Source organism: Mustela nigripes, chromosome 2 (genome assembly GCF_022355385.1).
Source record: "Mustela nigripes isolate SB6536 chromosome 2, MUSNIG.SB6536, whole genome shotgun sequence".
In the NCBI taxonomy this organism is placed as follows: domain Eukaryota; kingdom Metazoa; phylum Chordata; class Mammalia; order Carnivora; family Mustelidae; genus Mustela; species Mustela nigripes.
The window spans coordinates 190661949-190689908 of record NC_081558.1 but is presented as its reverse complement, the minus strand read 5'-3'; the positions used below and the strand labels follow the sequence as shown (position 1 = coordinate 190689908).

Here is a 27960-nt window from a genome sequence, read left to right as displayed (position 1 = left end):
GAGCCCGATGCGGGGCTCGATCCCAGGACGCTGAGATCATGACCTGAGCCGAAGGCAGCGGCTTAACCCACTGAGCCACCCAGGCACCCCTACAAATCAGTTTTTGAAGACTGTGTAGAAATTAAGAATGTGAAATATTTAGTTAATAATTTTAAACAACTTTAAGCAAGTTTGAAATGTTTTGGACATTCTCTGTTAAAATATATTATTATAATTAATTATTTCCAGCTGTCTCTTTTTACTTATTTATTGCAACCATCAGAAAATTTAAAAATTACTTATGTGGCCTGCATTCTATTTCTTTTGGACAGTGTAATTTTAAGTGTTTGATAGAAAACGAGGAGGAAAACCCTGTAGGTAAGCAGAGACATTCTGGGAAGCCCCACCACCACCCCCATTCACCATAAGTGAGTTGACAGTTTTCTTAAAAGCAGAATGCTTGAAATCCAGTTATCATCATATAGACTTCTATTTTCTTTACTTTCTCACCCCAAACCAGTGATTCTCAAGCTAAATATATGTAAGAACTGGAGTTGTAGGCAACAGAGCACATATGCTTTTTGGATCCTTTCAGCGATTTTCAGGAGTTATTTTGATTATTGTATGAGATGTGGTACTGCTGTACATCAGTAATAAATGTTCCAAGAATTAGAAATAACAAGGAAATATATACTACACATAACCCATATTTTCAGGATGATATATATTATAAATACTATTACAAGGTCCTAAATACGGGTCATCGTTTTTAGGTATGCTGTTCAATAAGGTGTGGCTTTACTGACCTTGGTGAAGCGGTTGATGATCTGGCCGATGGGATTGATTTCGAAAAACCTGAGCGGGAGGTGCAGCACATTATCTAGTAGTTGAGTATGCAAAGTTCGAGAGGCAGCCAGGGATCCTCTGGTGAGTATATAGGCTCCAGAGCAGACAAAGAAACCTAAACACAAAATGTTGCCAGGGGTAGGTTAACCTCTTAAAGGAATTTTGTACCTTAACTCTCAAAAAGTTGCTTATCATAGTATCTTTTAAATGGAAAACTCAAAGAGCAAACTTAATAATGTATAATTGTGGACCAAACCAAGTACAGATGTACAAAGCGCATTGATAATAAATATACACTCCGATGGGTTGCCATCTCACCAAAGAAAGTCTCTCCTTATTCACAGGCACAGATTCTAGAGAAATGCACAAAACATAACAGGACAACCAGGTTCACAGAATACTAGCAACCTATTAAATTTTGTGATGTCCTATGGGACAATATGGTATTCACTGGTGCTGCTAGCCAAATAATTATAGCTCTCTTAGCTTCTAGGTCCATGACAGAATTGTTCTTTCTAGCCTCCTTGTGATTTATGGGACCTTGTAAAGAGTTCTGAGCAAGCTGAAGGAAAAATAACACGTAATAACCGGTTACAGCAATTAATTGCTAATATTAGAACTGCTCAAGTTTACTAACTTTGTATAGTGCCTGCCAATATTTATAATGGTGGATGGATTACTTCTTCAACTTGGGTCCCAAGAATAAGGATAAACCTTTTATTATTAATTAATTAATTAATTAATTTATTTTGGTCTGTTAAACTACTGAGATTTGGTTGGTGGAAGGGCTGTTCTTGCAACAACTTGAAAAGGCAGACATATAAATAATAAACAAATAGCTGTATTGGAAGAGGTTGGAAATAGTCACCAGCATCTAGTGATTCTATAACAATGTAACTATTGTTACGTGCATTTGACAAGCTATGACGGGAAAAAGACAAGTTCATAAAAGAGCTATCCATGTGTGAGATGAAATGAAAGGAGAACAAGTTGTCAAATTGGAGAACTTGTAGGGCTGGAAGAAGACATGCTTTGTTACAGTGATTGGTCAAAGATGGGTATGTGTTAAGGGGGTAGGAGAAGAATAAATGAAACAAGATGGGATTGGGAGGGAGACCAACCGTAAGTGACTCTTAATCTCACAAAACAAACTGAGGGTTGCTGGGGGGAGGGGGTTTGGGCGAAGGGGGTGGGGTTATGGACATTGGGGAGGGTATGTGCTATGGTGAGTGCTGTGAAGTGTGTAAAACTGGCGATTCACAGACCTGTACCCCTGGGGATAAAAATATATTATATGTTTATAAAAAATAAAATAAAATAATTAAAAAAAAACAAAGGAAAATATTGGTAGTTATGACATTTCTGTAGTTTTTTTCATCTTTAAATAAAAACGTGATTTTTTTCCTCCTGTTATACAACTTAAAAAAAAAAAAGATGGATATGTGATTCAAATTGTTTCAAGAAGAGTAACTTCTGGATTTCTATGGAAGGAAGTTCTTTGAGAGAGAAATTTCCAACACCATGTGAAGCCTGATAATTAAGGCGATGCAGAGCTGATAAATAAAGAGTAGTGAACACTTCATCTGAGCACAGGGACAGAGTGCCTATATATAGACGCATGCCTGGACTTTTTAGTTTGGGAAGTCAGTAAGTTTCCATGTTACTTAAGCTAGTTTGCTCTGAATCATAGGGGATACACAATTGCTCCATTGTTTCCAATACAGAAAATTGCTAATAAAAATGGATTGCCAGTATGGTTCTCATTCCTTTGTTAAGTATGTGTAAAACAAAACAATGACAGTTGACCCCGACCATCTTAAATTATTTCAGCTAACTGTATTATATTTTAAATATCACATGCTGCTGTTAAATGATTTCTTAGCTTTAAATATTTTCTTTTTTTTTTCCTACTTCACGCTCCCCAAACTCCCTTTTTCCCTTTTCAATAACAGGTTGTCACCCTCTTTCCTCAAATAAACATTCAATATTTATATTGCCACCAAGCATACATTATGCATGAAGTTCACCACTCTTTTCCGTATTCTTAGTTTCCTATGCAACAAGCACTAATTTATTCCCAAACACTTCAACAGTCAGCGAATCTCTTCTGAATATATTCAAACTCATCAGATATTCTATTATTTCCTTCATCCTATGTAGCCCTCTTCTCTTAGCAACGTACACTACTCTCTGGGATCCCTCTTTCTTTCTCGAAACTGGAATGGTTGCAAGATCAGACCTATGCATTCTTCAGTTATGGGAAATGTTAAATATTATGAGTTTGATTATTTTCACTTGCATTTTCTGACTTATGTGAGTGTTGAACTTCCTGGATTATTCCTCTAATTTTCTTATTTATCACTTTTCATCTCTTTTTGATGTTATACATCTGGGATAATTTCTTCTAGTTTATCTTCTCACACTTGTACAATCCTTTTACATCCTTTAAATGTTTCAAGAATTTTTGGTCTAAGATTGAACTTATTTCATCACATTTTTGCACTTGCTTTGTGAATATAGTATTTTGAATCTCTGAAGACACCAATTTGACATTTTAAGTTTCTCTTTCAAATAAGATTATTTTACTTCTGGGCTCCATTGCTTTATTTGTTACCTCTTATTTATACTGTTGGTTTGATTAAAATGCAAGACCATCCATCATTGTCAGTGTCAACATATGAGATAAACATATGGTTAATTAACAGAGGTACCTGGTATGGCTTCCTTCTGCTATTGAACACTTTAATTTCCCCCAACATTGTTTCCCTCTAAATGGAAGGGATTGCTTCAAATTCCACTGGAGTGGGCAGATGTGACTCAGAAAGTCAGACTATTGGGATCCGGACATGGAGGCTGGAGCTTTTCCAAAAGCCATTTAAGGAGGATTTCTTTTATGTATGCCACACACACTAGGAATCCTAATTTCTTCTTTAGATATCAGCTTTCTAGTTTTCATTGAATTGCTGCAATGCCAGTTGGTGTGCACATGATGGTGGTGATGATTGCGGGAAGGACCAATGGGCCAGAAGAACAATGGTCTAGTGAATTATTTTAGTTCTTTCCATGCAACTTAATCCCACTCTTTACCTGTGACCATGAATTTAGTGTTTCTCTCCTGCTCAAATGAACATCTCCCTCTTGTGTTACAGCTTCTCCCCTATACATTTCTGGCTGCAGGTTCTTCTACCCTTGATTGACTATCAGTTTGATTGTTTATGTAGAAATTTATCACTCAGAAATCTTCTCAAGTCTTTCCTTTTATTCACTCTCATCTCATTGGAATTTTGTGAGGTAAGTAAAGTAGATGATCCAGTCACTCATCTTAAACTAGAAGCAGCTGTGTACTCATTAAACATTGTACTTTGAAAATAAGGTGCCTATATTGTTGACATTGAATTGGAGAAAGGAATTTCCTAACAATGAAGCATAAAAACATAATAGATTGGGGATGTTTAGAGTGCCCTAAAGATTCTAAGGGGAATAGCTGGGGCTTTGGAAAAAATGTGCAGAACTATTTCTTGTTTAGAAAGTGAGGTCAGAGTTTTACTACTGTTACAAAATATAACTCTAACATTGGACTGTGAATTCTAGTTTCTTTTAGAATATTGCTTTCTATATTATTCACAGTAGGTCTGTGGTATTAACAGGTGACAAACAATGTTGCTTATTCTTTAAAGCACTCCTGTCCTTTTTATTTTGTGACCTATGACAATGTAAATGAATAATAGCCTGCTTTTCATTGGACAAGATTCTGTAAGATGGAGCTGTGGTCTACTGAAAAAAAAAAACAGAAATTACACAATTTTTATTTCTTAGGCTTACCCACTTACAGAAAACTTATAATAGGATCTAATCAATAAGTCTTCAGAAAATGTTAAATTTTAATGCAAAAAAAAATTTTTAAATGAAAGAAAAATTAGGGAGGGTTCTTTTTCTTTAATTAATCTATTTGCTTATTTATTTTTTATTTATTTTTACCAACACGGGGCTTGAACTCATGATCAAAACCTGAGCTGAGATCAAGAGTTGGATGCTTAACTGACTGCCACCCAGGCACCCTGAGAAGATTCATATTTTGATAATTGAAGACCACTCTACATGAAAAGCCAATCAGAAAAAAATCCTTTGGTTAGACTGCATAATCTGTTGCCTCATTACAAAATATTTCCTATATCTACTGATAGCTAATTTTTTTCCCTTCTGATAGTTAATCAAAATAAGAGAATCTCTTCAACAAATGGTGTTGGGAAAAAGGGACAGCAACATGAAGAAGAATGAAACCAGACCACTTTCTTATACTGTACACAAAAATAAATTCTAAATAGATTAAAGACCTAAACTTAAGACCTGAAGCCATAAAAATCCTAGAGGAGAACACAGGCAGTAACCTTTTTGACATCAACCATAGCAACTTCTTGCTATATATGTCTCCTGAGGCAAGGGAAACAAAAGCAAAAACAAACTATTGGGCTTTCTTCAAAATCAAAAGCCTCCTCACAGTGAAGGAAACAATCAACAAAATGAAAAGGCAACCTATGGAATGGGACACGATATTTGCAAGTGACATATCTAATAAAGGGTTAATATCCAAAACATATGAAGAACTTATAAAACTCAACACCCAAAAAACAAATAACCCAATTTAAAAATGGGAAGAAGAAACAAATAGATATTTTTTTTCAAAGAAGACAGATGGCCAAGAGACATATGAAAAGATACTCATCACTCATCATCAGGGAAATAAAACTCAAAACTACAATTAAGATATCATCTCAAGGGGCGCCTGGGTGGCCCAGTGGGTTAAGCCGCTGCCTTCTGCTCAGGTCATGATCCCAGGGTCCTGGGATGGAGCCCCGCATCGGGCTCTCTGCTCAGCAGGGAGCCTGCTTCCCACCCCTCCCACCTGCCCCTCTGCCTACTTGTGATCTCTGTCAAATAAATAAATTTTTAAAAAAATCTTTAAAAAAATATCACCTCACACCTGTCAGAATGGTTAAAATCAACAATACTAGAAACAACAGGTGTTGGGAAGGATGTGGAGAAAAGGAATCCCCTTTCACTGTTGGTGGGAATCCAGTGTGGTACAGCCACTCTGGGAAACAACATGGACGTTCCTCAAAAAGTTAAAAACAGAACGACCCTATGATGGAGGAGTTGCATTAGTAAGTATTTACCCAAAGAATTCCAAAATACTAATTTGAAGGAATGTAAGCACCTTGCTGTTTATAGCACCATCACCTACAATAGCCAAATGTCCATCCACTGAAGAATGGATAAAGAAGTTGTGGTACACACACACACAGAAATAATAGCCATAAAAAAGAATGAAATCTTGCCATTTGCGATGACATGGATGGAGCTAGAGAGTATTATGCTAAGCAAAATAAGTCAGAGAAAGACAAATACCATATGATTTCTCTCATATGTGGAATTTAAGAACAAAACAGATGAATATAGAGAAAAAACAAAGAGAAACAGAAAACAGACTCATAACTGTAGAGAACAAAGTGGGAGTTACTGGAGGGGAGCTAGGTGGGGGGAATGGGCTAAATAAGTGATGGTGATTAAAGAGAGCACTTGTGATGAGCACTGGGTGTTGTATGTAAGTGATGAATCACTAAATTTTACACCTGAAACTAACGTCACACTATACATTAACAAAATGGAATTTAAATAAAAACTTGAAAAAGATAAAAAAAGATATATGGCAAATAAAAAAAATGTGTACCTTAAACCAATATTACACTGTATATTAACTAACTGGAATTTAAATAAAAAGTCTAAAAATTCTGATAAAAATACAAGACTTTTTACAGGTAAAATTGCGAACAGTAAACTTACATACCTTGGCTAGTGTAGGAAATGATATTTGCTCACTTACAATACTCTTCAAAGAATACTGAATTTCCCCTAAAGTTCTTACATGAGCTCTTGAACTGGTATGAGTTTTACACAGTTTCTTTTGCTGCTCAGAATTCCAGACTGCTGTATCTATTCTTTCCTCAATGAGCTGCAAACTGTAAGCCAATAATCTTGACTCTCACTGATTCAAAACCAAACACATTGTATCTTTCATAGTATAGATATTCCTTACATCCCATTTTAATAATCAAAAATATCTCTTTCCCCAATGAGTATTGTTAACAGAATGGCAAAATAAACATAACTCTGTCTCATGATATTTGCATACTTTTGATGGAGACCCTTCTAAGCAATACAATGGTCACACAATAAAGATAAGAAAGGAGAAGAGAAGCAAAGCCCTAAGTTTCATACTTTTTATTTTATCTTCATTTTTCATTTTCTTAACCAAATTCATGTATCTCTTTGTGTTTTCCCTTATGAATATCCTTAGATAGCATGACTTCCCCTTATTTTTTTTTTCTTGTTTGAATTCTCCTTGAATATCATTCCCCCTCAAGGTACCTTTCTTTCCTCTTATAAACACACACAAAATGTCTGTACTTAAAAATCTTCTGTTTATTTGTATTGTACTTTTGAATATCCTTTTTTTCTTTCAAATCACCTAACATCTTTGAAAAATAATACGTATCTACTCCTTAATTATCAATTGTTCAACTACCTACAATCTGTATTCTCTTCCTATCTCTTTCTTGGTGATGTATCCTTGACCACAATCCTGGGTCTTTCCTCAATTTTTTTTCTTCTTAATATTTCTGCAGTATTTCAGAATCACTGAGAACTCCTTTTCCTCCTTTCCTTTTTTTTTCTTCTTTTTTTTTTTTTTTTTTTTTGGCTTTTGTTACATCACATTTTTCCCTTGGAAGGCACTGTGTCATCATTTAGAGTTTTCCAAAATATATTCTATGGAAAACAAGTTGCTCAAGAGATTAATGGACAACACACACAAAAAAACCATGTTTTCTATGGTTAAATGATTTGAGAAACATTGGGTTAGATAGAACTAAACAGGTCAGTTTGCTGAAGAATATCTCAAAACTTTTAGTAAAAGGAAAGAAAGATTTCAGATTCACAGAAAAATACAGTTCTCAGTTTTCCAGACCTACTGGAGTACAGAACCCTATACTTATGGAGCCTCTCTACTGCTTCATGTAAAACTTTTCGGGAAATGTTAATTTAGTGGTTAAGAATAATTCGGGGAACTGGTACACATGGATTCAAATCCTTGTTCTGAAACTTTTTATCCACAGGACTTCATGCATAATATTCATTTTCTCTAGCGTTAAATAATACCTAACATTTACTGCACTCTTGCTATGTGCTCAGCACTTTTCTGTAAGCTCTATACGTATTAGCTGATTAATCATTAAAACAATATTTAGGTAGAAATTATCCACATTCTACAAATGGTAAAACTAAAAGTTTTAAGTAACATGCCCAAGCTTAAGGAGTCCCTCATTAGAATGTATGTTAAATGAATTGATAAATTAGTCTAGATCATATGAAATTACCATTTTTGTGCATCATAAAATTTCATGTATCTATCCTCTATAACTAAAATGCTTTGGGTTTCCAGCAACAGAGCAAGCCTTCATATTATTGTGCTTTTGTGTCTTTTTGCATTTTTGTGTTTGCATTTTGTGTGTTTATCTGTTGATCAGGAACTTACCTCTGCTCAAATTCTCTGAAGACAGTCCCCTAACTGGCTGTACATGCGCATTCCCCAAGTATCTATCATTCACCCTTGGAGCTCTTAATCCTCATTCATAGGGATCATAACTGCTCTGGGGCTCATTTGCTATCTCTATTAGAATAACTCAACATCTTGGAAGAACCACAGAGCTATAGAGTATTAGAGGTTGGAGGAAATGTAGAAATTATTGAATCTAAGCCCTCCATTTACAAATAAATGAAATCTGTTTCCCAAACTTCCAGATATGCATTTAAATTTGCCTACTAGGAGGAAAAAAAAAAAGGTAGAAAAATATATCTACAGTTTCTATTTAATGTGTCGAAAATTGGATTCATTGTTGAATTGAGTTGAAGTCAATTGAATTCCCTGTCCCACCTATTAAGATTTCCCCCTGGTTTCCTTATTTTTGTCTTCATCATTCCCCAGTTACTCAAAATGAACTTCAAAACCATGAATGAGGCACTCTTCTTAGCTTCAGATCACCCATTCTTACATATGTTTTCACTACAAGGTCTTCCTTCTTTCCTTCCAAATAGGTTTTATTTGAAATAAAATTATGCCATATGCTTGGATTTAAATAAATTAGGTCAGAAAGAGAAAAAAAGAAGCCCCTGGACTTATTTTTTTACCTTGCATTAGTCCCAATAATCCATAGATGTTAAGTTTATTGCTTCTTATTTGCTTCCATTCTGTGAACTCATTCATGTGTTTTGCTTCTTTTACCCAGGCGCTAAGCCATAGGTTCTGTGCAACACCCACCAAATTCTGCCCAAGGTAAGCAGCCACACTCAACCACACCCAGAGCCAGCCAAAGGCTTGGAGGTACTTCAGAATGATTGAGAACTTCACCTAAAGGCAAAATTAATATAAAATTAGGTTGCTATATTTAAAAGTCACACAAGGTAGATTTAAATCCTACATGACATTTCTTAAGCTTTGTGATCTTGCTCAAGTTACGAACTCCTCTAACTCCCAGATAACTCATCTTTAAATTGGAATTTTAACAGCAGTCACCTTATAAGTACATGTAAAGTGTCCAGCATAGTCCTGAGCACTTAAAAATGAAGCATGTTCAAATAATATTGGTAAATATCATTAGTAAACAAAATATAGATAGCTAAGTAACATGTAATCCTAATTAAACACCACTATCATAAACCAACAGTTCCATTTAATGTAATTTCTTCAAACTATTTTATAGCAACCCTCCTCAAATGAAAAATATATGATATTTATTAATAATGCATGTAATCTTTTATATTTGTGTGGTTAATAACAAATAATACTAGGAATTCTGGTGCTTACCCCACCAACAGGAATCTTTTCTTTTTTCATTGAGAACTGTTTTCCTTGATTCAATGAGGGCCTAATAAAGCAAGACAATGCATTTTGTAGTCTTCAGAGCAACCACTTTTTTAAAAGCTATACATTATCAACCATTTTACTGCATATTCTTCTGCCCCGATAACATTGTTCCTTTTCAAATGGAGATTGTTTACTCTCCGATATCCCATATATTTTAAAGTCAGAACATATAGTCTGATTTTTTACTGCTTCTTCTAGATAATTATCCTTGAGTCAATTCCCTAGGTTATTTAAGCTAATGCTACCCGACTGTACCATACTCTACGTCTTCTCCTCTACTTGCCTCCTAGTCCATCAAGATTATCATCAAGGGGCACCTGGCTAGCCCAGTCAGTAGAGCAGGCAACTCGATCTCAGAGTTGTGAGTTTGAGCTCCAAAGTGGGCACGGAGCCTACTGAATAAATAAATAAATAAATAAATAAATAAATAAATAAATATTTTTTAGAGATTTTATTTATTTATTTGACAGAGAGAGAGAGAGATCACAAGTAGGCAGAGAGGCAGGCAGAGAGAGAGAGGATGAAACAGGCTCCCCGCTGAGCAGAGAGCCCGCCCGATGCGGGGCTCGATCCCAGGACCCTGAGATCATGACCTGAGCCGAAGGCAGAGGCTTTAACCCACTGAGCCATCCAGGCGCCCCAATAAATAAAATTTTTAGAAAGATTCTTTTTTTTTTAGAAAAGGGGGCTCCTAGGTAGCTCAGTTCATTGAGCATCTAACTCTTGATTTTGGCTCAGTTCATGATCTCAGGGCCAAGGACTTAAGCCCCACAGTGGGCTCTGTGCTCAGTGTAGAGTCTGCTTGTCCCTCTCCCTCTGTTCCTCCCCCAGCTCATGTACTCTTTCTTTCTCTTTCTAAAATAAATAAACAAGCAAATAAATAATAAGACTGGAATCAGGCTCATCATCCTACTTTGTTCTGCCACCCTCCTGGGTGATGTCACAGTTTACACAGACAGCTTATTAAACTCAATGTCTTTTCAATCTCATGACCTTCCTACTTCCGGGTCCTTCATCTGCATTCTGCTTTGACCATCAACTGTAAGGACTTCAAGCCATGAATACCAGGAGCTAACCCACCTCAGAAAACTCAACTTTAAAGTTTCAACCTCTGGCCATAACCCCTTCTATTTCTTTTTCTTTCTTTCTTTCTTTTTTTTAAAGATTTTATTTACTTATTTGACAGAGAGAGAGATCACAAGTAGGCAGAGAGGCAGAGACAGAGAGAGAGAGGGGTAAGCAGGCTCCCAGCTGAGCAGAGAGCCCGATGCGGGGCTCGATCCCAGGACCCTGGGATCATGACCCGAGCCCAACGCAGAGGCTTAACCCACTGAGCCACCGAGGCGCTCCACCCCTTCTATTTCTAAGTTGTACATTCAATAACTCTCACTACATTTGGGTTTAGTTCGTCTAGACTTCCAGCTTCTAAATCCTTGTTCTCAGATGATTGATGATTCTGGTTTCCAGATATTCCTGATTTTAGCACTGACTACCCAATATTCCAGGAAAATCTCAGTCCCAGGAAAACCTATTACCTCTTTCTTTTGCCTTCATTTCTGGCCTGTACTCCATGATTATAGTATTATCCAAACTACGGTAATATTCTGAACTCCCAGACTCTGCTTTCTTTCCATTAAAACTCCATGTTAGAACTCACATGTCAGTCTTCATCACACTTGCTTCAAAAAAAATCATGCAGCTCTGTGAATTGGTTCCACCATGAATTAGCGTCTTCCCTCTACCTGGGCTCTCAACAGTGCCTAGAAATTCTTGCATGAGTCTCAGAAGGTGCCCCACATCCTACTTGATGGAGAAAGCAAGGGCAGACAGGAAAGTCAGCCAACAAATCTCTACATTTATATGCATCTCTACATAGCCTTGTCTAACTCTCTTCTATAGAAAAAAAGGAAATTCTTTCCTCATATCTAAGAATAACCATATGATCTGAAGCCCATTCTGTCCCATTTCCTCAAAACACATTTATTAACTATAGTGTCTCTACACTGTCCTGTCAAGGAGTCACTTGATGGCGGTACTTGCTAGAAATACAGATTACAGGATTTCCCCCACTAGAAACTGCCTTTCAAACAAATGATCCAAGGGATTCTCATCTTAAGGCAAATCTAAGAAACCCTGAGTTGTTCCCAATTTTTCTAACCTTCATCTTCTCCTCCCTACACCGACTTTTCCCCATCACCCAACAGAGAAAAACACATTCTTCTCATCTTAAAACTAATACCATCACCACAAAAAAGATAACTACTCTCAACTCTGTGTCCCTAAGTCAGTTACTATCCAACTTCTTGCCTTCTTTTTAGAGCCAAACATTTTTCTGCTAAACAACTTTGTCTCCTTCCACTTTCTGGCTAGAAGTGTTTCCTTCAATGGTGTCCTGATGAAATGAGTAAAACACTTATTGTTATATCCAGGGGATACCTTAAAAAATATTTCACTTTAATTCTTCATGACATTTGAAAATCATTGACCACTCTCTTGTTAAAGGAATGTTCCCTTTAATTTCCCTACCACCGTGCATTTGTATTTTCTCACACCTCTCTGGCCCTCCGTGAGTTTCTCTTTAGGCTCCTTTCCCTGTCTTCTCTTTAATGTTTACATCTCCTCAGAATCAGTTCTAGTCATGACAGTGGATCCTTGAACAGCACAGGCTTGAACTGTGCAGGTCCACTTACAGGCAGATTTTTTTCAATAAATATATATAGGGTACTGTAAATGTATTTTATTTCCTTTTTGATTTTCTTATTAAGATTCTCTTTCCTCTAGCTCACTTTACTGTAAGAATACCGTATATAATACATGTAACTTATAAAATACACGTTAATTGACTGCTATCAATAAGGCTTCGGGTCAACTACGGCTATTAGTAGCTAAGCTTCTGCAAAGTCAAAAGTTATACTCAGATTTCCAGCTACGTGGGGAATTGAAGCCTTAAACCCTCACACTGTTCAAGCACCAACTCTATTTCCTTTATATGCTCCACACTCTTCTGAGTAATCTCATTCACTCAGTTTCAGTGACCTCCTTCTTCGTGGGTGACTCTCAAATTGATTGTTCTAGCCCATACCTCTCCCTTGAGTTCCAGATCTATACAGTAAAATGCTTACCTCATTGCTTTGCTGTTTATCTCTATACCACCCTAAATTGAACCAGATATTTCCCTACCTCCTTTAAAGCTTTCTCTGGCTTTGTAAAGGGCCACAAACACTTCCTCTGTCTCAATCTTGGCGCCTTTCTAACCAATCACCAGGTATGTGTCAATTCCTCCAGAACTGTATTATTGGAAAAACATTTGGAAAATGCCTAACAGGATGAAGAAAAGTAATGCCAAAGGAGGAGGGAGAAAAAGATGATAGAGAATACTGCCGTAGTCTTTTCTCTACATGTGTAGTATCATAATACACATGTTCTAAAACCATTCTTTAACTTTTAAACAATTTTGTATATGGTCTCTGTAACCCAGCATGCAAAGAACTTAAAATATTATTCTATAACTGCATTATATTTTTCATTTTACTCTATTAAGATCCATTTAACAAATTCAGTAGTTATACTGGCTATAGATTTTTCCCACTTTTTTGCTGTAATTGTCATTCTTTTTACACATCTCTCTCATTGTCCCTTGAAGGGACACAGGAGCATGTGGCATGCTAAGTTTCAAGTCATTTGATATACCTAGATCAAAGTGACCTCTGGAAATACTGAACTGAGTTTAACTTCCTCCATTTCTCCATGTTTTCCATTTTATTTACCAAAATAAGAAAGACTTCATTTGATCACTCCAGTGGCTCTTCCCTTTCTATCTCTGGCACTAGTGTCAAGAAACATTCTGTGGGAGGTTGCAATACATGGCCTTTGTAGAATCAGCTTCACCATCAGCAAAAGATACACTATTTAACAGACACTTTCATTGGAACAGTTCCTGGTATATGATTTGGGTTAATTACTGTCATCATCCTTCAAGCCCTTGGCATGGCTTCTGTTTGGATAAGCAAATTCAGCATTGGTGTCAAGCCAAAAAATTAATTCTTAATGTAGTTGGATATAAAACGCTATGAAACCCAACTGTTAAAAGGGAATTAAAGCATCCTAATTAGACACAACTAACAAAGACAAAGAATTTATTGGACACTATACAGGAGGGCATTGCTTTTGCAAACTATAATGTTATTGATTCCTTTTGCACAAAAATACTGCATTTGGTTCTGGAAACTTTGTAGTGAATAACAGGTTCCATCTGAATTTTAAAAGAGCAAATTATTTTATGCTAGTAGAGAAGTTTTAAAAATGAGTCTTGTGTTGTCCTTCAGAAACCCTCAGGAAAGTTGGCACAATACCCGTCTGCATATTTTTGTATAAAAGATATAAAATTAACATACTGAAACCATTATCCCTGAACTGAGCAAGCAGCTGCAAAGTATGGAATATGGATGGGAGGATTAAAGTGATTAAAAGAGTCTGACATGAAAGACAGAAGGGGGCAGTCTAGATACTGAGATCACAAACCTGATTCACTTTATTCAAGGAAGACATTAATAAAAATTTAAAAAAATAAAGTAATTAATGTGTACCATGTAAATTTAAACCAGGAAGTGAGAAGTAAAATGTAGAAACAGTTCGTATTATTTTAGTCCCTATTATAGAACTGAACGAACGTGTCATAAAGTAATTTTAAGTCGTAAATTTCAGACATTTATTTAGTCCAACTGCCTTGTCACCCTTCTCCTATAGGCAGTTAGCCACTTTCCCCATGAAATACCTAACTTTCCCATGAAGAAGACTCACTGCATTCTATCTCTCAGTACATCCCATTGTAGAGCATCTCTAACATCCCACTGTAGAGAGTCTCTAACTGCCGTAAAGTTCCTGCCCATGTGTATCTTCCAGTCCCTTGTCTATCTTAATGCTGCACAAGATGGAAACAGGACAATTCCAAAAAATAGAAAGTTAGGTTAAAAATTCAGGAAAGTTTTCTAGATGTAATATTATCTTACCAAACAGGGAAGCAGATAAAAAAATGAAAGCTAGAATGAGAAGTAGCACAGAAAATAATAAACCAGGAAATACACAGAAGTAGCCAAACATGCACACATTTTGGAAAAAATAGGTCTCTGGTCTCTCAAACACAAGATAAAAAATGATTTAAATACTCTGGTGACAAATAAGAAAAGATGAGCATGGGGGAATTCATGGACTGCCAATCAACATTTTTATCTCAGTTATTAAAGAGTAAGCTTGAAGCTTGTTGTGTTGAGAAGAATGTAACATATTGGAATGGAGGCGATCTCAGACCCAGCCTACTAATCATTGGAGAAGTAAGTTTCAGAATGCTGGCTTCAGTCTGAGCGTCCACAACTTAAGAAATGTTTAGAAATCAATTCTGTAAATAAATTTTTATAGGGATTGGGACTCCTCTTTCAAGCAGAAACTTCCCAAAAGTGATTCACAAAAACTTCAAGGGGTTCAATTTAGGTATTATGACTGACAATGATTTTATAAATAAGGACAACTGATTTATTATAGAGAGAAGAGTATGATTAAGTTAACAACAATACTTACTGATTTTTAAGTTTTAAGATTTTTAACAACTTACATATTGACGGCATGGTGAAACTATACACAACTGAAAATTCTCCTAATGATCAGACATATGTAGATCCTATAGCACATGAATTTCAAAGTCTGTTTCAATGCTTCTAGATTCACTTCTCTGGGGAATCCTTAAAAACTAACACTCATTTAAATGAAAGGCATTGTCATAATGTAAAAAAAAAAAAGTAGAATAAATAATGGATCAAAAGACCCTTGGGGCACCTGGGTGGCTCAGTGGGTTGAGCCGCTGCCTTAGGCTCAGGTCATGATCTCAGGGTCCTGGGATTGAGTCCCGCATTGGGCTCTGTGCTCAGCAGGGAGCCTGCTTCCCTCGCTCTCTCTCTGCCTGCCTCTCTCTCTGCCTGCTTGTGATCTCTGTCAAATAAATAAGTAAAATCTTAAAAAAAAAAAAAAAAAAGGACCCTTGAGTGTTCTTTCAGAATTCAGTTACTTATTCATCCGTTCAACAATTATTTGTTGAACATCAGCTTATATGTTATAATAACATAAAACACAGCTTTTTATTCAGTGTTTAGTTGAAACTTGTTATTTAGGTAGCAGTAAAGCAACGAACAAATGGACAAAAATTTAGGCTGCTATAAAGCTTAAAACTGGAAGTAAAAGATAAAATAAAAGGGAATAATTTTGCAGTATACTGAAAATTAATAAGAATTATAGGGGAAAAAAATAAGCCTGGAAGGAGTTGGGAAGTATTGTGATAAAATGGAGCAGCTAAAACAAGGAATTTTGGAACACTGAAAAGAAATAAAATAAAATAAAATAAAAAAGTAAAGAATAAAATAAATAATAATAAAAAACTAAAAAAAACAACAAAAAAAACAGAGTGGCCAAACCCAAAATCTTCATCGATAAGGTAATATTTGAGCAAAGACCTGCAAAAGGTGGGTGAGCAAGTCACCTGGTCTCTGGGAGAATGAGTTAGTTGATCTGTTGACTCAGCTGAATCTGATGCAGAGGCAAAACTCAAACCAGCAGCATCCACATCATCCACACATCTTTAGGAATATCCACTCTTTTCAAAATAAATAAATAAATTCGAGGTCCATTTTTTAATTCAAGGTCCAATCTACAAAATTCTGAGCCAATGGATCTCTAAATGCTTGCTTCTTTATAATCCACCCCAATTCTCACTTTAGCAATTCTGGTGAGTGGCTGCTCCTTGTAATTCTGGCACCAACTTCTTAATCAGTGTATTCCTACTATTTCTTTTTTTTTTCTTTCAGTCTCCCATTTGCAACGACTGGGGGGGATATTGAGGCAAGTAACGGATCAGGGTAATTTGTTTTAATTACTGTTTATTTTAATCACTTTTGAAAAAAATAAGTATAACAAAATACAATCGGGGTTCATGTTTTATTATTTTTACTTCTCTCACTTTCTTCCGTCTGCCTTTCATTTCCTCCCTCCCTCCTTGCCTGCATACCCCCCCCCCCCCCCCCGGCCCCCCCCCCCCCCACCCCCCCACACACCCCCTCCCGCTTCCTCCCTCACTTCCTCCCTTCCTCCATCTTTCCTTCCTTTCTCTTGCTTCATTTAACAGATTCTCCGATTCCTACACCTAGTCCCTATTTCTAGGTCATATATCCTGGCCTGATAACTATACCAGTCCACTGCAGAATTCTCACGTCTAAAGCTTATTTTCACATTCACATCAGCAGTGGGTACAAATGTTACGAGTTGGGGATAGTACCCGCAGGCTCGCGCGTGTGCGCACACACACACACACACACACACACACAAATTCTGCTGCTAGACTTTGTCTAGAAGTTAATGAGAGTCTAATGAGCATGTATTTCCCAAACTAAATCACATCCATCTCTCTTAAAACCTTAGGGGCATCCATCTAACTGAAAGTTTAAAATTTGGAGACCACTAAGTAAGTACATTTAGTAGCCATTGTAATGTGTAGATCCTTTATAAAGGGAGCATTTTAAATGCTAAAAGGATTGTAATTAATTATTTGTAATCCCATTGAGCTTCTTATTATCCTAATACTCACCTATCATTTTGCTCCACGATTTGGTCTTTCAGTATAGTTCTGGAGTTGATTACACTGACTCGCTTTAAAGCATGAGCTGGAGAGGAAGATGGTGAGCGCTTTTATATACATATTGGCAAACAATGCATAAAATAAATGACGAATGATTAAATCAGTTGGGGAAATTTGGGAGTTCTGGGTCCACAGGTATACAGGGAGCCCTCTCATTTTTCCCATTATTTTCCCTTCACCTGAAGTATCTTCTCACATCTTCTAAAACTAAGACTTCATAATGAAAAAGCCTACAGAAATTCTTTTTTGGACATTAGAGAGGAGTGCTAACTTGTTTTGGACTTCCACAGAGGGGCCAGGTATTTGCCCAAGAGGAACCTGACTCTAGTCTTTAAAAGAAAAATGCAATTTAATGAATCCTTATAGACAATTGTGATTATTTTGAAGATTACTACTGAAACACAATGGTAAATTCCCCAAATCTCTGTCATGTTCTTTCTAATGTCACAAATACTAATAACAAATTCCTATGTGGAAGATACTATAATTATCCCTTTATTCTAGAGATAAAAAGACTGAGGCACAGAGAAGTTAAGCAGGTCACCCAAACCAAGGTCTCACATCTAGAACTACAAGAGTGAGGTCAAGTTATTGCTTGTGAATTTGATGGGAAACACCTCAGAGCTTGGCTGAGTTTTGTCTTTTTTTCCTTACAGTAGAATACTTAAACTCCTTGAATTTCAGACTTCTCATCTTTAAAACAAAGGAACTGTTCTTGGGAATTTCTACAATCTCATATATGAATTCTGTTTTTTCTTATTTCTAGAAAATTCCATGTCTCACAGTATTCCATGTCTCACAGAATGAAAAGTTGATCTGGAGCTATTTCAGCTCCTCCTGCCTAAGGCATGTTTTCATTTCTATAGTTTATAATAATCACCTTAAAATTTATATATTTACAATTTATAGAGTGCTTTCACATACATAATTTTGAGTACCAAATGAGCTTATAAAATAAAGAATGTAGTTAAGCTTCTCCATATTTTGCAAGGGAAAAATAAAATGCAGGATAAGTGACTTGCCTGAAACCAACAGTCATTAAAGAGACGCAGTAAAAGGGAGAGAGACAAAGACAGAGCCAACAAGAGTGAGCTAAGACACACACTCCTTGGGCGCCTGGGTGGCTCAGTGGGTTAAGCCGCTGCCTTCGGCTCAGGTCATGATCTCAGGGTCCTGGGATCGAGCCCCGCATCGGGCTCTCTGCTCAGCAGGGAGCCTGCTTCCTCCTCTCTATCTCTGCCTGCCTCCCTGCCTACTTGTGATCTCTCTCTGTCAAATAAATAAATAAAATCTTAAAAAAAAAAAAAAAAAAAAAAAAAAAAAAAAGACACACACTCCTTCCTGTCTCTTCACGCCAAGTTAATGTACTTGTTCTACATGTTTAATACAAAGTTTAAGAGTTTGGCTGGCCTCTGGCATGAAACAGAGGTAGTATTGGATTCAAAGTCTGCCACTTACAATCTGTCTTAACTTGTACAAGATATCTGATCTCTGTAAAATCATGACCATGTGGTCTCGGGAGGTTTCTGGGAAGATTAAGCAAAGGCAAAAGTTGTGAATATATTGACTTACTATCCACGACGTCCTAGCTATCACCAGGATTATTAGTGTGGGTAAGAAGTAGCCTACATTAAACCTATTAATATGTAAATTTATGATCAGGTCTCATATCTTTTTTCATTGACCTTTCTTCTCATCTCTGATTGATTCTCTAATATAATATTCCCTTAAGTTGAGATTTGTAGACTTTTCCAAGCTGGTTGGAGTCTTTGAGACCTGATGTATCCAAACCCGAATTGTACTATAAAAACTACTTTTTTCTGGGGTGCCTGGGTGGCTCAGTGGGTTAAGCTGCTGCCTTCGGCTCAGGTCATGATCTCAGAGTCCTGGGATCGAGTCCCACATCGGGCTCTCTGCTCAGCAGGGAGCCTGCTTCCTCCTCTCTCTCTACCTGCCTCTCTGCCTACTTGTGATCTCTCTCTGTCAAATAAATAAATAAAATATTAAAAAACAAAAAAACAAAAAAAAAACTACTTTTTTCTAAGTTATCTGTTATTAACCCTAATAGTGAAGGTGAGGAAGACAGGAAAAGAAGTAAAAGTGGTTAAGTCATAAGCAGTTTTGAGGGCAAGGGAATGATAGAAATGTGCTTTGTGCAATTCCACATCAGCCACCAGGAGGAAAAAAGACTTAGTTCAAGTCCATTTTTCATAAATGGGAAGAACCAGAGGTGTTAAGTCATCCTATGAAGACTCACTTAGTTATTCAGAATCAGAACTAGAGTCTGCGGCAACATAAACTTGGCCCAGAGTGTTTTCCCACAAGATTGTGCTTCCTGTTGCTCCACCCTGGTGTCACCTAAGTTAACGCGAATTTTAAAATGGAAGGATTGTGTAACTTTTATAAAGATTCTTGAACAGACTCCAGATCAAAGAAGATAAAATATATAAATGATAGATCACAGGGTGTTTTAGAAGTGGGGATCATAACGTCTCAAATTCCACTCCCTGTCCAGGGAACCCTTTGCTTCTAAATCCCAACAAAAATGCTCTCAGATATAATTTGAGTTTTTCTCTACTATTTACACAAATAAGAAAAAGAAATGCTGCATGGAAACAGGCCTGTGCCTCACATAGGTGGGTAACAGGGCAAGAATATAAATGAAGGCCCCACATACCATCGTCCTAATTATTTAACAGTAACAGATGGAACCAATCAACTATCATTAATAAGTTCTATGGCTTATCCTGACCAGAACACCTTCCCAACCACCTGAATGCTAAGGTCTATGTAAGAGTGTTAGGAACCCCAAGATCTCCTTGGAAACATGACAGTCCTAGGTGAGGTGGTCCTGGTTAAGGCCCCTGCCCCCTTCTCTCCCACCCTGACCCCATCCCGCACTATGTCTATGGACAGCTCAGCCCATCTGTCCCGGCTTTGTTTACCCTAACCCACCCCTCCAAGAAAGAAAAAATTCCTCGGGTCAAAGAGCGGCAAATGCCAGTAGATTAGCCAGGCTTCGGGAAGACACAACTGAGGAGCAAGTTTATGTCATCTGGGCAGAGAATTCTGGAATCCCAAATACCTGGAATGCTCAAAAAGTAGACATTTGGAAGGGGATCCTGACAGGCACAAACCCTTGGGCTCTTGACTACAGAGCCAGCTAAAAAAGGCCAGAACGGGGACTCTCTAAAGCACACACTATAGTACTGAGTCATGCTAGTCCGGGTCTAAGGGCAGCATTGTAAGAACTTGATCCTGGGGGCGTGTGGGTAGCTTAGTCAGTAAAGCATCTGACTCTTGATCTCAGCTCACATCAAAATCTCAGGGTTGTGAGATGGAGAGCCCTGTGTAGGTCTCTGGGCTCCAGGCTCTGGGCTCAGTGCAGACTCAACTTGTCCCTCTCTCTCTGCTCCTCCTCCTCCCCCTGCCCGGCTGGTGTTCATGAACACTCTCTCATTCATAAATAAATAAATAAATAAATGGTTTAAAAAATAAAAAAGAACTTGACAGTGAATGTTATCTGGTTTGAAGCTATTGTTTAGTGAGGTGCTTTATATCATGAGAATCTCCTTCTGCCTTGCTCTGTGTGGCCCCTAAGGGATTACACTATACAGGGCTGACCTTTTACAAATACCTATCTAACATCCAGTATCGACATGTGTAATTTTATGGTTGCCTTTAAAAGAACTTTACATTTTTTTTTATTCAGCATCCAAAAAAATAAAAATCCCAGAAATCTTATTTTTCAAAAATATATTTTTAGTATAAAAATTATCTCTACTCATCACTTTCCTAAATTTTAAGAAAGAAGACACAATAGTGAAGTCATTAGAAAAAAAAACAGTTCAATTTGCATTTTTCTAACTTGGGCAAATTTCTGATAGAGGGAGTAACATCTATTAATGTCAGCCCAACTTCAAGAATAATACTGCTTTCCATTTGTTACCATAGAGGACTCATGTATGTAAGAAGGTATATAGAAATAAAAGAGAATGCATGAACCTTGTTTTCAAAACTGCGGGTTTTTTTTCTTTTTTTTTTTTTTAATAATTTTTTTATTTTTTATAAACATCTATTTTTATCCCCAGGGGTATAGGTCTGTGAATCACCAGGTTTACACACTTCACAGCACTCACCAAAGCACATACCCTCCCCAATGTCCATAACCCCACCCCCTTCTCCCAAACCCCCTCCCCCCAGCAACCCTCAGTTTGTTTTGTGAGATTAAGAGTCACTTATGGTTTGTCTCCCTCCCAATCCCATCTTGTTTCATTGATTCTTCTCCTACCCACTTAAGCCCCCATGTTGCATCACCACTTCCTCATACAGAAGATTAGCATGGCCTCTGCGCAAAACTGCGGTTTTAAACAAGAGCAAGTTCCACAACTTTCAAAAGACACACTGTTTATATTTTATGGTAAACTAAATATTGAACATAAAACTTATGCGTTGCCTGTTTTTCGAACTACATTCTCCAAAGTAATGCAACTTGTATTTCATGTGACCTTTAAAATAAATGGCTACATGAAAAAGATATTGGCTCATAGCATTCCAAATCATCCCATTAACTCCTGAGCAGACATACTTCCGGCAGATTCACTTGTTCAACAGCTACCGAGGACCGATAATGTGCCTAGCATGAGATTACCTAAGCGCTGAGAATACAGAAAAATGACAGAACACATTTTCATCCTAAGAGATGCTCACAGTCCTCTCTTTCCTATACATACTGTAAGCATGAATTTTTACTTAGTCTGGCCAAGAACGCAAGAGATCATTTCCCAAATTGCTAGCCATTAAGAGAAGAGAAGGTGTTTCTTTTATTAAGAATGACCATAGCCACCTAATGATGCATCAGAAATCTCTGAATGCATCTACAAACAAAATATTTGAATTTGAGAAAGGAATAAAGACAAGAAATATAAAAAACAGTAGTATATAACTAAAGTAGATTATTTATGTTCAAAAAAGAAACATATCAACAAAAGCATTGTTTTTTTGATTCCATGATATTCAAATAATGAACTGTACTGATTCCATTATAAACTGGTTTCATATTTTCAATGACTGATCTCGTTATAAACTGGTTTCATATTTTCATGACTTTTATAACTATGTACAGTGTAAAGTGATCAGTGGGTATGAGTTCATATAGGAAATACTGAGATAAAGCTCTATATTTCTTCTGTTACCCTGAGATTATGAAGTAGTTAACTGATTTTATAGTCATTTCTCAATGGTATTCTGGGAAGTTATAGGACAAGGATTATAGAGGTCTATCCGAGAAAGCATCTGTATTTGGAAAAAATGATGATGCACATTACACTTCCTTTCATTTCATTTCACTCCATTTCATTTTTGACAGAGAGACAGCGAGGGAGCACAAACAGGGGGAGCAGCAGAGGGAGAGGGAGAAGCAGACTCCCTGCTAAGCAGGGAGCCTGATGCAATGCAGGGCTTGATCCTAGGACTCTGGGATCATGACCTGAGCCAAAGGCAGATGCTTAACTGACTGAGTCACCCAGGTCCCGCTACGCTTTCAAAGATGGGAAATAACTGACCTTTAGAATATTAAGCTAATACTTGACTTTAAACATCCCTGTGTCTTAATTAGGTAAGGATCAAACTATTTACATAAACATTTATAATCTTAATTTAGAATGGTAGGAGTAGGAAAAATTAGTAAGTAAAGTAAGTAAGTAAGCAAAAATTAGTAAGTAAAGTCCATTGTTATCTCATAAAAGTTAGACAAGTATCATTCCCCTTTGTCTTTCCTCAGATTCCTTTTCTGTTTGTTCATTTCTCCTCCTTGGCATGCAACAATGTTTAAAATATTTATTACTTACTTGACATGGATTTATGCTCCCTGTTCTTAATTTTAAAGAAAGTAGAATGTTTAGACCCATTATATTCTAGACCCACTGTAGAGCTTATAAATCATCTAATCTCTCATTTCATAGATGAACAAACAGATCTTGGGGCATAACATTTTGCTTAAAAAAATCATAAAGGAGGTTATTTTTTAGATGATGTGTTCCGATGTATGTTTCTTTTCTAAAGAAATAAATTAAGCGGGATAACTTAAGCAGGATGAGTGAAGAAAAATGCATTGTAAGAAATCACATAATTAATGGACTTTCAGGATGGCTAGGCATACTGTTTCAAAGGCTTAGTTTTCACTGGGTCTTACCTTTTTCTTGTTCACTAAAGGCCTGAAGCAAATTTGTGAGGTTTCTGGTTTTAGACAGCAGCTCGTGGTATGTTCCCATGTGTGCAACTCTGCCACTCTCCATTACAACAATCAGATCCATCTCTGGCAGAAGTGTGAGGTTGTGTGTCACTAAAATACGAGTCTGAAAAACATAGTGTTTTATTCCTTGGGTTAAAAAAAAAAGGTAAAAATACTTTATTTTAAAGAAAGATATAGGGTTGTTTGTTTGTTTACTAGTTCAGAGTGTAATTGTGAGTAGGTACCAGTTTAAGGCAGCATATGGCTATTTTGCAATGAATGACTATATGCTGTTAGACAAAAAACAGACAAACAAACAAACAAAAGATTGCAAGTGTTTTTACCATCTGGTTCAAGTATTCTTCATTCATTAAAAATGAATCAATTTCATAACAAATTTAAAAATTTCTCATCTGTTATTTGTGCTTTTTAAAGGTCCTATAGCATCACAATAAAGTATTTGATTGCAGTAATAATTCATAGTATTTCTTTTCAAGCCTTTCTATATTATTGTACACATTCACATAAGATTGAACCAGAAGTTTTTATCTTGGGCTCATTTTAATAAGTAAAGACATTTATCTATTATTCACTTAGATATATACTTTAACATTTTATACATTTATTTAATGTTTGCCAGGGTGCCTTATATTAACAAATCTATAAATGCGTACAATGAAGGAATGGGTATGGCTTTGTGGTCAGACAGACTTGTTAAAATCTCTGCTGTTCTTTTTTTTTTTTTTAATTAAAGTACAGTTGCACACAATGTTACATTAGTTTCAGGGATATAACATAATGAGTCAACAATTCCACATGTTGTTAAAACCTCTGTTGTTCTTGAGGTGCCTGGGTGGCTCAGTGGGTTAAGCCACTGCCTTTGGCTCAGGTCATGATCTCAGGGTCCTGGGATCGAGCCCCGAGTTGGGCTCTCTGCTCAGTGGGGAGACTGCTTCCCCCCAATCTCTCTCTGCTTGCCTCTCTGCCTGCTTGTGATCTCTGTCAAATAAATGAATGAAGTCTTAAAAAAAAAAAAAAAAAACCGCTCTGTTCTTAAGCTAAGCAACCTGTATCAAATCATTTTGAGCCTCAAGTTCCCTCATAGGTAAAACAGGAATAATGATAATACCTACTCAGAGACTGGCTATAAGAACTAAATGAACTAATTTAGTGTCAGACATGCTATGTTCTTTCACAAGAGAACTGAATCGTTACTGCTATATTAGTAATACCATAATTTTAAGTAAAAAAAATCAGTAAAATAATACTTTTTTATGCAAGTACTATGCATGAAAATACCATTTAAAAAAATAAAGTAAACAAAAACCAATTTATTTTGACATACAAATCCCCTTAGAGTATGATATCAGTCTATAAGGTAACAATTATATAATAAACTTGGAAGAAGAAACTTCAAAAAATATTCATTAAAATTTATCTATAAAAAGATCAACATGACATCCCCTTTTTCATATGAAATATCACTACTTTACTTCAACAAATGAACAAAATGTTGGAATTTAGGCACAGTGGTATGCAGAATATGCTTCCCTTTCCCCCCCAAAGCGTTAAGTGACACTATGGCTACCTTGTTTTTCAAAATCCCCGAGGACCCAATCACTTTCTCAAAAAGCTGCTTTCCAACATGAACGTCAACTGCAGCAAAGGGATCATCGAGGAGGTAGATGTCAGCCCCACTGTACACAGCTCTGGCCAGACTTACTCGGTGCTTCTGGCCCCCACTTATATTCACACCCTGAAAATGGAGGAGGAGGAAGAAACCGAGACCACAAATGTGTAAATCTCAAAGCACACACAGTGACATCCAATTTCTCTTCTGCAGCATGGACAGAAAACAATTCAAGATTAACCCTCAAACCTTTCTTTATCAGAAAATCCAAAGGCCTAGCCCCCAACCCCAATTTCCAAGTGCTACTAACTTGTGCAAATTAACAGCTATATACTTTCTGTTAACTGCTTACTCTCAAAAGTAGATGCTAACAATTGAGGAGAAAAGAATTTCCAATTCCCTAACTTTGAAAAGTCATGCCTTTGAAATATTAAATAAAACTTTTGGCTGCCAACCATATACTGACACCAGTGATCATTTTTAAATTGACACATGGAAAATGGAGAATAATAGCTAAATTGAGAATAATAGCTAAATTACCAAAGCAGTAATCACCATGTCCTATTTTATTCTGTAGAAAGATTAGTACAAGTCTTGTTGGCAAAAGTACAACTATAAGAAGCAGGAATAAGGAATATACATCATTCCATGTGAGAATTAAAGTTGACATGTACAGCCACATATAGAGAATTATGGGGCCAGGCCCAATTTACTTTAGTGTTTACAAGTCTAGCTTAAAAGCCCTCCTTGCAACATAGAACTTAGCCAGTTATCTCTAATTGTAAAATGCCATTGTTTTTTTGCTTTTCTCATCCTCCACCTACTCAACAAATACCTCCTTTGTAGAACTATATTCTGGGTGCTACACCAACACTTGGAATTCAAACATAAATGAAACTGAGCCTCTATCATGAGGAGGTCACAGTTTAGCAGGGGAGACAGGCATGAAAACATATATAAAGTAATATGATACCTGTGCGTGTATGAATGTGTGTGTGATTATAACAGCCTCCAACTCATGGGTGTGTCAGGAACATCTAATAAGATGAATGAAAATATTTACAACAAATCCAACATCAAGTCCCAATCCAATCAACCTCGCTATTATCATCCAATCACTCCTCTCTCCAACGTACCCCTTGCCTTGTCATTGCATAGCCTGGGATTATGTAATCACCTTGTTTAAAAACCTACAATGCCCACATCTCCTCTGCCATCATCCATGAGCAACAGCAAGTTCCTTAGTATAATACTCATGTTCTTGTATTAACTCGTATTTCCATGCTGTCCCCACGTGACTGCAGCCTGCCAACCAGACTAGCAGACGCTAGTCTCCTCTGCTAGGGAGCTCAAACAGCCCCTTTTCAATTCCTAAGCTACTCACTCTAGGAAGTCCTCTCTGAAAGCAATCTTCCACCCAGTGTTCCAAGTAAACTGACTCGTCCCCTGCGTCCCTGTCCCGGCGGTGCTCCATCCTATTGCCACATCAGTCTTCCTCACAAGACTACGAGCTAAATTCATCCTTGCGCTCCCAGCACACGGACTGTGTCTGATGATTAATAAGGATTAATAAAGACGGCTGATAATTTCATGGGCGGAGATCCACTACACTGAAAACAGCAGGGTGACAGTCTCTTGCTCACCGTTGTGTACCCCACCGCACAATAAAGGCATATAATACAGTAATAAGTAATTGTGGTCGATTGAAGAATTCCAAAGGGAAAGATAAATGAAAGTGAAGAAAATTCTAAACAGCTGTAAGCAGACTGCCTTTTGAAATATTCAATTACATGTTTATTTTAAAGCATATTATCAGATTGGGAGATATTTAATAATAAAAAGCAAAAGTTATAAATGGCAATAGTATTTATGCCTATATTAAATATATACTTTATATTTTGGAAATTTTTCTTCTTTAGATTCTTTTTAGTTACATACTATCAACTATTTCATATTATTAGAGATAGGCTTTATCAGCATAATATTCAATATATATTAACAAGTTTGAAGAAGTCACATTTCTGTGTAATTTTTGCTATGGAGCCATTTTTGCCTGCAGACAGGGAAGACACCAGAATAAAAACAAAGGTGTGGGGAGAAAAATTAAATCTGTTTAATAACTTGAGAAAATATATCTGCAAAGTAGCAGACCATGAGCGAAGCCAACATAAGTCTACTTGAAAGGTAAGTTTTACCTCATTCTAGATTTTTAAAATGTGCACTTGCTATAATTTTGTTCTCTATCAATTTATATCAGAGAACTAGAAACAACAGGGGGCCAGGGGTAAAAATGCCTAACAATGCTACACTGACGCTCTTTTCAGAAATGCAAAACACTTGGCAAGGATTATTTCCTCATCTTCACAGCACACATGAATCGCAGGCAGAGGCTGCTTTTGCATTCATGTTTAATTAATGGAGATTTTAGTCACGGGTCGGAGATAATCTCTCGGGGGTTCATGCTTTGGCTCACGCTATCTTGTTTTGTTTTAACTCCAAAACACTGGATAGCGTAATGACTATTCATTAATGCAATGAAAATAAAATAGAACAAAGACGATGGGAAACGAGATCCTCTTAAGCAAGAATGAGCCAACATGGAGAAGGCATAGTGA

At 36.8% G+C, this 27960-nt stretch overlaps 1 protein-coding gene across 6 annotated transcripts in view; it reads right to left on the bottom strand.

The window, feature by feature from the left end:
• LOC132012308 (multidrug resistance-associated protein 1-like) overlaps positions 1-27960 on the bottom strand; it is a 90270-nt gene that overhangs the window by 17811 nt on the left and 44499 nt on the right. For all 6 annotated transcript variants that reach the window (XM_059392158.1, XM_059392161.1, XM_059392162.1 and 3 more), the window contains 6 exons: positions 25304-25471; positions 23677-23839; positions 17433-17508; positions 9746-9806; positions 9070-9289; positions 786-940 (listed from right to left, as the gene is read on the bottom strand). In XM_059392158.1, coding sequence (XP_059248141.1) covers positions 786-940; positions 9070-9289; positions 9746-9806; positions 17433-17508; positions 23677-23839; positions 25304-25471 — 843 coding nt within the window. The remainder of the gene's footprint in view (positions 1-785; positions 941-9069; positions 9290-9745; positions 9807-17432; positions 17509-23676; positions 23840-25303; positions 25472-27960) is intronic.